An 11,592-nucleotide genomic window follows, 5' to 3' on the forward strand; every position below is an offset into this window, starting at 1 on the left:
ACAAGATGGTAGTTTCAAAAGTGAGGTGTTACCTTCTTGGAGCCAATGTTGGTCAGCATCAGCAATCACAGGGGTAACTAGTAAACGGTGTGAGTTTACGTTGAAGCTCGAGTTCAAGTTTATTTATTAGTGTCACAAGTAGGCTTACATTAACCCTGCAATGAAGTTACTGTGAAAATCCCCTAGTCGCCACACTCCGGCGCCTGTTCGGGTACACTGAGGGAGAATTTAGCACGGCCAATGCACCCTAACCAGCACGTCATCTGGACTGTGGGAGGAAACCAGAGCACCCGGAGGAAACCCACGCAGACACGGGGAGAACATGCAGACTCCAAACAGACAGTGACCCGAGCCGGGAATCGAACCCGGGTCCTTGGCACTGTGAGGCCGCAGTGCTAACCACTGTGCCACCATGCCTCCCTGGGCTGGGAGATTTCAGTGGGGCCGGATAAGCGCAATCCGCGCTGAGCGTCCAGCCCTCAGCACGTCTCCCAGCGCCGGATTTCTGGTGCCGTCTGCACCAGAAATAGGCGCAGAGTTGTATTAGGCATGTAAAGGAGAATGCAAATCGATTTGGACAGAGGCAACAGAGTTTTAGGTGCAATATTAAAAATATAATCTGCAATAAGAGTACATTGTGCAGATGTTATGTAATAATGTTTCTTAAAAAACCTGCATCAGGTATCAAAACTTGCATTTGCAAAGCATATCCAGATTTGCATTTCATTTTGCATAAACTGACTTTGCCTCCCGTAGATACTTAGAGGGACAAATAGGAATTGAATTCAGAGAAATATATCTTCAGACATCACAGGATAACAAATTGCTCCCAATGGTTGCAGAACATGGTGACCAATTAGCTGCTGCCAATTAGTAAATTAGTTGTGGAGTAATCATTGCCCCAACTGGACAAGGTTTAATTAGCGACTGCCCTGTGTCTGGACTCCCCGCAGACATTGATAATAAAAATAAATTAGCCTCAGTCCTGCCTGCTCAATGGAGGGTTTGCCCACCTCAGTGAATTCACAATTAACCGGTGTGGTTGTAAAAATAACTCGACTGGTTTTGTGTTGTTTTTCCAGTGTTGTGATCATGATTATATTTTGTGGTGTACTAGTATTTTTTATCACATCTGGATAACCTGACACGAAAGAAGCTGATTGCTGCTCAGCTGTTAATAAATATTAGCTGTTAATAATATTAACATATTAAACCAGCCTCCCATCCATTGACTCTGTCTACACTTCCCGCTGCCTCGGCAAAACAGCCGGCATAATTAAGGACCCCCACGCACCCCGGGCATTCTCTCTTCCACCTTCTTCTGTCAGGAAAAAGATACAAAAGTCTGCGGTCACGTACCAACCGACTCAAGAACAGCTTCTTCCCTGCTGCTGTCAGACTTTTGAATGGACCTACCTTGCATTAAGTTGATCTTTCTCTACACCCTAGCTATGACGGTAACACTACATTCTGCACTGTCTCCTTTCCTTCCCTATGAACGGTATGCTTTGTCTGTATAGCGTGCAAGAAACAATATTTTTCACTGTATACTAATACATGTGACACTAATAAATCAAATCAAATCAAATCAAAATCAAAATATTGTAAGGAGGTCAGGAATCTCTTTATTTAGCTTTTTGTGGTGAACCATCGTTGGTTCCCACTGGATAGTACTGAGCCAGGGGCTGGCCAGTACTACAAGGATGTACATATGTTACTGTTGGGTTGTGCTATTGTTGCTGTTGGGGTTAGGGTGGGGTTGTTACACCTTTGTACTGTAGTGTTGTGGCACATCCCAGTTGGGCTCCGCCTCCTGGGAGAGGTATAAGAGTCCCTGCTCTGGCCGGGACCCCTTCAGTCTGGGATAGTGTATATAAGTTCTGGTAGCTTCGTTACAGTAAATAAAAGCCTTTCATTTACTGAGCTTCAGGCCTCGTGTTTGAGTAGCGCATCACTTTTGATGCATATCAATTATCTGAGATTTTAACAATGCCTGGGTCCACCCTGACGCAAACGGCAACACAGATGCAACGTCTCGCCAGAGTTGGGAAACGAGATTCTCGTGGCAGTGTGTTAGAAGATTTGGCCTGAAAACCCAGCGATGCATCCAGAAAGATTCTGGGGGTGATTCTCCCGCTGCCTCAAGTTTTTAGCACAATGGCCTGGGAGATTTCAGCGGGGTTGGATTAGCGTGATCCGCACTGGGCGTCCGGCCCCAAGTGCCTCTCCCAGCGCCAGATTTCTGGCAGCGTCAGTTCCGCACTGGAAAAAGGGGCAGGGCTGCATTCGGCACACAAAGGAGCAAGCAAATCTAATTTAAATATCATTAATGGGCCTGGAACTAAAGTCTCTGGACCCACTAGTCTCTCTCCCACCCCGCCATGAGTGGTTCACTCCAGCGGGGATTACAGGAGCTCCCCACTTTTGGGGAGCTAGTGGCCCGACCCCACTGGAGTGAAGTGGGGCTATCAAAGCCCCCAGGGAGTGGGGCGGCGCATGGGTGGTGCCCCCTGGGCATTGGCACCCTGGCAGTGCCTGCCTGGGCCCCTTGCCACTGCCCAAAGGGCAAAGTGCCAATGCCCAGGGAGCACCTTGGCACTGTCCATCAGGCATGGGGCAGTCCCAAGGGGGTGGGGTCTAATGGGGGTGGGGTCTGAGGCTCGGGGCCTCTGGGGGCGATCAGTAGGGGTGGGAGGTGGGGGTCCCGCTGCCACTCTGCATACAGATCGTGAGCAGAGGGAGGGAGGCCAGCAATTGGGGTTGGCCATTGGGGTGGTGGAGTTTCGGCCTGCCGGGGGAAAGGGGGGCGCAGGGTCAGGGGTGTTGAACGGGAGATAGGGGCTGCAGGGAGGGGGCAGTGATCGAGGCGGGATGGCCCGGGAATGGTCGGGGGGGCCAGCAATCAGGCCATGGGGGTTGGAGGGCCAGCACTGTGGGGGTTGTGGGGCTGGCCAGCGATCGGGAGGCCAGCAGACGGGCTATTGCACATGTGTCGTTCTCGGTGCTGACAGACCAGCTCATGCGCAATGGCCCACTCAACGCTATGCTGCCAGCCTCTCCAGTGGGGCATAAGCCCTGCCTCTGATTTTCCACACGATTCACGCTGGTGACCTCTGCACTGCACAGAGTGTGAGAGATTCTTCTCTGAACTCCCACTGATAAAAACAGCGTGAATTAATCCAGTTTTCACACGAATTCAGCATTTAGAATTTTTTAAAACTCACTATCGTATCGGCTTCCACTACCTCTCCAGGCAGCAAGTTCCAGGCACCCACCACCCTCTGTGTAATAAAACTTGCCTCGTACATCTCCTTTAAAACTTGCCCCTCGCACCTTAAACCTATGCCCCCCAGTAATTGACTCTTCCACCCTGGGAAAAAGCTTCTGACTATCCACTCTGTCCATGCCTCTCAATCTTGTAGACTTCTATCAGGTCGCCCCTCAACCTCTGTCATTCCAGTGAGAACAAACCAAGTGAGACTCATCTGATTACCTTGAATTTTTCTAAGTGTCTAGTTATAACATCTTTAATAATGACTTCTAACATTTGGTCAAACCAAGTCTGCCAAGGCAGCCTTGAGGAGGAGTTCATAGAATGTATCCGCGATAGTTTCCTTGAACTGCGTATAATGGAACCTACGAGGGAGCAAGCTATCCTAGATCTGGTTTTGTAATGAGACGGGAATAATTAATGATCTTACAGTTAGGGATCCTCTTGGAAGAAGTGATCACAGTATGGTTGAATTTAAAATACAGATGGAGCGTGAGAAGGTAAAATCCAATACCAGTGTCTTGTGCTTAAACAAAGGAGACTACAAAGGGATGAGGGAGGAGTTGGCTAAGGTAGACTGGGAGCAAAAACTTTCTGGTGGGACAATTGAGGAACAGTGGAGGACTTTAGAAGTGATCTTTCACAGTGCTCAGCAAAAGTATATACCAGTGATAAGGAAGGACTATAGAAAAAGAGATAATCAGCCATGGATATCCAAGGAAATAAAGGAGGATATCAAATTGAAAGAAAATGCATAAAAAAGTGGCAAAGATTAGTGGGAAACTAGCTATAAAGAAAAGTAAGATTGATTATGAGAGTTAATTAGCTCAGAATATAAAAACAGATAGCAAAAGTTTCTACAAATATATAAAACAAAAAAGAGTGGCTAAAGTAAATATTGGTCCTTTAGAGGATGAGAAGGGGGATGTAATAACTGGAAATGAGGAAATGGCTGAGGCATTGAACAGGTATTTTGTGTCGGTCTTCACAGTGGAAGACACAAATAACATGCCAAAAATTGATGACAGGAAGGCTATGGCAGGTGAGGACCGAGAAATGATTATTATCACTAAAGTAATAGTGTTAGGCAAGTTAATGGGGCTAAAGGTAGACAAGTCTCCTGGTCCTGATGGAATGCATCCCAGGGCACTAAAAGAGATGGCGGGAGAAATAGCAAATGCACTCGTGGTAATTTACCAAAATTCGCTGGACTCTGGGGTGGTTCCCACAGATTGGAAAACAGCAAATGTGATGCCACTGTTTAAAAAAGGAGGTAGACAAAAGGCGGGTAACTATAGGTCGGTTAGCTTAACTTCTGTAGTAGGGAAAATGCTTGAATCTATCATCAAGGAAGAAATAGTGAGACATCTGGATATAAATTGTCCCATTGGTAAAACGCAGCATGGGTTCATGAAGGGCAGGTCATGTTTGACTAATTTGGTGGAATTCTTTGAAAACATTACATGTGCAGTGGACAATGGGAAACCTGTGGATGTGGTGTATCTGGATTTCCAGAAGGCATTTGACAAGGTCTCCCGCAAAAGACTGCTACATAAGATAAAGGTTCACAGTATTACAGGTAATGTATTAGCATGGATAGAGGATTGGTTAACTAACAGAAAGCAAAGAGTGGGGGTAAATGGGTGTTGTTCTGGTTGGCGATCAGTGACTAGTGGTGTGCCTCAGGGATCAGTGTTGGGACCGCAATTGTTTACAATTTACATCGATGATTTGGAGTTGGGGACCAAGTGTCGTGTGTCAGAATTCGCAGATGAGACTAAGATGAGTGGCAGAGCAAAGTGTGCAGAGGATGCTGAAAGTCTGCAAAGGGATATAGATAGTCTAAGTGAGTGGGCGAGGGTCTGGCAGATGGAGTACAATGTTGGTAAATGTGAGGTCATTCATTTTGGTAGAAATAACAGCAAAATTTATTATTATTTAAATGGTAAAAAATTGCAGCATGCTGCTGTGCAGAGGGACCTGGGTGTCCTTATACATGAATCACAAAAAGTTGGTTTGCAGGTACAGCAGGTAATTAAGAGGGCAAATGGAATTTTGTCCTTCATTGCTAGAAGGATGGAGTTTAAAAACAGTGAGGTTATGCTGCAGCTGTATAAGGTACTGGTGAGGCCACACCTGGAGTACTGTGTACAGTTTTGGTCTCCTTACTTGAGAAAGGATATACTGGCATTGGAGGGGGTGCAGAGGAGATTCACTAGGTTGATTCCGGAGTTGAGAGGGTTGGCTTCTGAAGAGAGACTGAGTAGACAGGGACTATATTCATTGGAATTCAGAAGAATGAGGGGAGATCTTATCGAAACATATAAGATTATGAAGGGAATAGATAAGATAGAAGCAGGGAAGTTGTTTCCACTGGCGGGTGAAACTAGAACTAGGGGACATGGCCTCAAAATAAGGGGAAGTAGATTTAGGACTGAGTTGAGGAGAAACGTCTTCACCCAAAGGGTTGTGAATCTGTGGAATTCCCTGCCCAGTGAAGCAGTTGAGGCTACCTCGTTGAATATTTATAAGGCAAAGGTAGATGATTTTTGAACATTAAAGGAATTAAGGGTGATCGGGTGGGTAACTGGAAAAGATTAGCCCTGATCTTGCTGAATGGCGGAGCAGGCTCGAGGGGCCAGTTGGCCGACTCCTGCTCCTCGTTCTTATGTTATGTTCTTATTTTCCCTATGACAGATGTTAAGCTAACTGGCATGTAGTTTCCCACTTTCTGTCTTCCTCCATTTTTGAATAGAGTTATAGAGTCATAGAGGTTTATAGCATGGAAATATGGACCAACTATTCCAAGCCGCTCTTTTTTTTAAACCCGTAAGCTAGTCCCAATTGCCTGCATTTGGCCCATATCCCTCTATACCCATCTTACCCATGTAACTGTCCAAACGCTTTTTAAAAGACAAAACTGTACCCGCCACTACTACTACTTCTGGCAGCTTGTTCCAGACACTCACCACCCTCTGTGTGAAACAATTGTCCCTCTGGACACTTTTGTATCTCTCCCCTCTCACCTTAAACCTATGCCCTCTAGTTTTAGACTCCCCTACCTTTGGGAAAAGATATTGACTATCCCGCTGATCTATCCCCTCATTATTTTATAGACCTTTATAAGATCACCCCTTAGCCTTCTACGCTCCAGAGAAAAAAGTCCCAATCTATCCAGCCTCTCCTTATAACTCAATCCATCAAGCCCCGGTAGCATCCTAGTAAATCTTTTCTGCACTCTTTCTAGTTTAATAATATCCTTTCTATAATAGGGTGACCAGAACTGTACACAGTATTCCGAGTGTGGCCTTACCAATGTCTTGTACACCTTCAACAAGAATAGCATTTGCTATTTTAATAAATTAAGATTAAAATCTGCCTCCTGTTGCATATTCTACAAATAGGAATGTTTCAGCATTCACAACCTTAAATAGTATTTAAGAGTACCTTCAATAATTATATATTTATAAATAGTTGGATCCCTACATAATCAGTGACCTGTTGGGATTCAATCCCCAGGGTAACACATCGCCTGAAATAAATATAGCCTGGACAAGTAGCTAAAGAGAATCAAAAGCTTTAATGACCTGAGCTTTGATGAGCTCCCAGACACAATTCCTTCGGAGTTCCTTATTGTGTCGGTGGCAAGTGTTACAGGTAACTGAACAGTGACAACTCTGTCAATTCTGTCTCTCTCCCTCTCCCTGTCTAATGATGTTTTTACATACTCATTCTTGGGATGTGGGCATTTATTGCCCATCTCAAGATGTCCTCACCCAGGTTTGATGCAGCAAGCTGGCTGTTGAAGGTCAACCATATGTTATGACAAGAGAAAGTCAGCTTCTCGGTGGGACAGCAACGCCTGAGTCTGCCCCAGAGGCGACTGTATTTCTGCGTTTTGTTTTCAACGTCAATTACAATTCTATCCCTTGGACATTTAGTATGGGTCATTTTGCAGTGAAGTTCTTCAAAGATAAAAGCTGGAGTGATTTCTCTCTTCTATAAAACACGATGGAAGAATGTGATTTATTTTACAGAGGTGCGATTCACAGGTGCTCCGATTCGACCGAAGCAGCTGCTTTGTCCTTTCTCTCTCGGTCCCAGTTTATATCAGTGGGAAGTTGAGGAGAAACTTATTTTACCCAGAAAATGGGCAGAATGTGGAATGTGGAACTGAGATGTCTGTAAGGAGAAGTGAGCGAAAGATGTCAGAGAGGAATGATTTGAAGTTTATGTTGTTAGGGTGTGAGGAGAATGAATGAGAACTCACCCATAGGGCGGCATGGTGGCACAGTGGTTAGCACTGTTGCCTCACAGCGCCAGGGATCCGGGTTTGATTCTGGCTTTGGGTTACTCTCATAGAAATCATAGAAACCTTACAGTCCAGAAAGAGGCCATTCGGCCCATCGAGTCTGCACCGACCACAATCCCACCCAGGCCCTATCCCCACATATTTACCCGCTAATCCCTCTAACCTACGGATCCCGGGACACTAAGGGGCAATTTAGCATGGCCAATTAACCTAACCCGCACATCTTTGGACTGTGAGAGGAAACCGGAGCACCCGGAGGAAACCCATGCAGACACAGGAAGAACGTGCAAACTCCACACAGACAGTGACCCAAGCCGGGAATCGAACCCAGGTCCCTGAAGCTGTGAAGCAGCAGTGCTAACCACTGTGCTACCGTGCTACCGTGCCGCCCGTGTGTGGAGTCTGCATGTTCTCCCCATGGGTTTCCTTCGGGTGCTCCAGTTTCCTCCCACACTCCAAAGATGTGTAGGTTAGGTTGATTGGCTATGCAAAACTGTCCCAAGATGTCTGGGTTCGGGGGATTCCCATGACGGGCGGGACAGGAAAACTCCGCCCTTTGTGTCTATTTTATCAAAACTGTTCATAATTTCAAAGTTCTCGCTTTGTCCACCTTTCAGCCTTCACTTCTCAAGAGAAAGGAGACCCAGCCTAGACCCCAGCCTCTCATAGAATCCCCTCAGTGCAGAAGGAGGCCATTTGGCCCATTGAGTCTGCACCGACTCTCTGACAGAACATCTTACCTCGGCCCACCCTCCTGCCCTATTCCTGTAACCCCAAGTATTTAGCCCACAAATCCCCCTAAACCTACACATTTTGAGACACTAAGGGGCAATTTATGTCATTTATTGCAAGGGGAAATCCCTGGATAGATATACCCTGGCATACTTGACATTATCCTTCCCCTTTTTATGCACTTTTCTCCAGTGCCACTGTATCTTATTTATACCACGGTGACCAGAACTGAATGTTTCATTCCAAATGTGGTCAGACTGAGGTTCAATACAAAGTTGATATAACTTCCCTATTCATTTGATCATTGTTTCTATCAAGTGGCTTCAGACAGTTTGCAATGTTAAAGGTGCTATCTGGAGGCAAGCTGTTGTTATTGGCTGCATCCATTGGCCCCTTAAGGCTGGTTGTTTCTCACTTTGCACGGTCCAGTAACTCGGGTTTGAGTTTTTGATAGGACAGTGATTTGACGATGCCACGGTGGCACAGTGGTTAGCACTGCTGCCTCACAGCGCCAGGGACACGGGTTCAATTCCAGTCTCGGGTGACTGTCTGGATGGAGTGTGCGCATTCTCTCCGTGTCTGCGTGGGTTTCCTCTGGGTGTTCCGGTTTCCTTCCACACTCCAAAGATGTGAGGGTTAGGTTGATTTGTTGTGGTAAATTGCCCCTTAGCATCAGGGTAAATACGTGGGGTTTTTTATTCATTCGTGGGACATCGGTGTTGCTGGCTGGCCCGCATTTATTGCCCATCCCTAGTTGCCCTTCTTCAGAGGAGCAATTGAGAGTCAACCACATTGCTGTGGCCCTGGAGTCACATGTAGGCCACACCAGGTAAGGACGGCAGATTTCCTTCCCTAAAGGACATTAGTGAGCCAGATGAGTTTTTCCAACAATCGACAATAGTTTCATGGTGATCATTAGATTCTTAATTCCAGATCTTTTTATTGGATTCAAATTCCACCATCTGCCGTGATGGGATTCAAACCCAGGTCCCCAGAATATTATCTGAATTTCTGGATTAATAGTCAAGCGATAATACCACTAGGCCATCACCTAGTGGGAGTTATGAGGATAGGGCTTGGGTGGGATCGTTGTCAGTGCAGGCTCGATGGGCCAAATGGCCTCCATCTGCACTGTAGGGATTCTACCAACTTCGTTAGTTCTTGATGCTCTATGGTCTCATTTGCACTGTCTGACTTTTATTCCCCTTTGTCTCTGTAGATGGTGAGGCTACATGGCGGACACCAATCACAATGGCTCCCTTCACGATGAATTCATCCTCCTCGGATTTCCAGGGTTTGAAGGGTCTGAAAGTCTCCTCTCTGCTCCATTCCTTCTGGTCTACATCGTAACGTTGATAGCAAACTCTGGCATCGTGCTGGTGATTGTTCTGGACCGGAGTTTGCATGACCCCATGTACAGCCTCATATGCTGCCTGTCGGTTGTGGATATCATCATCAGCTCCATTGTGGTCCCCAAGATGTTGCTCAGCTTCCTGTTCAACCTGAAAGCCATTTCCTTGGCCGGATGCCTGGCCCAGATGTTCCTTGTTCATTTTTGGTCCTCTGCGGAATCCACCCTGCTCTTGCTGATGGCTATTGACCGCTTTGTGGCGATTTGTAACCCCCTGCGCTACCCTGCGATTATTACAAACACAGTCCTGCTTAAACTAGGCGCGCTTGCTTTCATTCGGAGTGGGGTGGCCATGTCCATTCTCATCATACTGGCTTCCCCACTCCCATTCTGCAAGTCCAACATCATTTCCCATTGTTATTGCGAGCATATGGCCCTGGTGGAGTTGGCTTGCGCTGATACGACCCTGAACAGTGCCATGGGTTTGCTATTTGCCTGTGCAATAATTGGCTTTGACAGTGTTTGTGTCCTCTTGTCCTACTGCAGGATAGTCACCACCGTTGTAAAAATCCCCTCGGCAGAGTCCCGTCGCAAGGCGTTTCACACTTGCTGCACCCACTTGTTGGTGATCGCGTTCTGTTACCTGACTGCCTTGTTCTCATTCCTGACCTACCGCGTGGGGCAAGTTCCGGCGGACGTTCGAGTGTCGCTATCTGTCATGTACCTCATATTGCCCTCAATGGCCAACCCCATCATATACGGGATGAGGACCAAAGAGATAAGGGAACGGCTCCTGAAAAGGTTCGGAGGACGAAGGGTTAAAACCAGAGTTCAGGTCGTGGCCTCTGTAACTCACCGAGGAGCACAGTTTCTGCTTGCCGGCTGAAACACCTTGGGGAACAGCGTTTATACTATCACAATATGGCGGCGAGTTCATTAATGTTATGTGCGATTCTGCGTTGGACTGCACTTTGAGTGTGTTAATAACTACACTAACAACCAATTTGGTATTATCAGTTGAGCTCATAACACACATTTACGCATGTTAGAAATGACATTGAATCAGACACAGAAATCCAATCTCATCATAGAATCCCTACAGTGCAGAAGGAGGCCATTCAGCCCATCGAGTCTACACTGACCACAATTCCACCCAAGCCCTATTCCTGTAATCCCACATATTTATCCTGCTAATCCCCTGACACTAGGGCCAATTGAGCATGGCCAATCCATCTAACCCGCGTATCTTTGGAATGTGGGAGAAAACTGGAGCATTGGGAAGAAACCCATGCAGACACGAGGAGAATGTGCAAACTCCACACAGATAGCAATGCAAGGCTGGAATCGAACCTGAGTCCCCAGCGCTGTGAGGTGGCAGCACTAATCATTATGCCACCGCACCGCCCCCCTGATCCTAATTGGACTAATAAATAACCTTAAAATTTAACTGTGTCAAACTGATTTGAATATGATGTAGTTTTTGTCCCCTTATTTAATGAAAGATATATTACCATTGGAGGCAGTTTAGAGGTGATTTACTAGAATGATCCCAGGTTTGGAGGGACTGCCTTATGAGGAAAGTTTAAACAGGTTGGGTCTGTACATAGTTCAGATATGATTGAAACACAGAGGATTCTTAGAGGGGTTAGGCAGGATAAAGACAGGATATGGGTGGTAAGGTGACACAGTGGTTAGCACTGCTGCTTCACAGCGCTTGGGTCCCAGGTTCAATTCCCTCCTTGGGTCACTGTCTTTGGTGTTTGCACGTTCTCCCCATGTCTGCGTGGGTTTCCTCCGTGTGCTCCGGTTTCCTCCCACAGTCCAAAGATGGCGGGTTAGGTGGATTGGCCATGCTAAATTGCCCCTTAGTGTCAGGGGGATTAGCAGGGGGGTTACAGGAATAGGGCCTGGGTGGGATTGTGGTTG

At 46.6% G+C, this 11,592-nt stretch overlaps 1 protein-coding gene across 1 annotated transcript; it reads left to right on the plus strand.

Moving 5' to 3' along the window:
• The first annotated feature begins 9,547 nt into the window (after positions 1-9,547).
• On the plus strand, positions 9,548-10,552 carry LOC144499978 (olfactory receptor 52D1-like). Its single transcript, XM_078222714.1, has one exon. It carries the CDS (start codon positions 9,548-9,550, stop codon positions 10,550-10,552), a length of 1,005 nt encoding a protein of 334 aa, XP_078078840.1.
• Positions 10,553-11,592: the final 1,040 nt, after the last annotated feature.

The sequence above is a fragment of the Mustelus asterias genome, chromosome 10 (assembly GCF_964213995.1).
Source record: "Mustelus asterias chromosome 10, sMusAst1.hap1.1, whole genome shotgun sequence".
NCBI classification, from domain to species: domain Eukaryota; kingdom Metazoa; phylum Chordata; class Chondrichthyes; order Carcharhiniformes; family Triakidae; genus Mustelus; species Mustelus asterias.

Excerpts from the sequence above, each read along its gene's own strand:
- LOC144499978 (XM_078222714.1), top strand. The coding sequence starts at position 9,548 with ATGGCGGACACCAATCACAATGGCTCCCTTCACGATGAATTCATCCTC.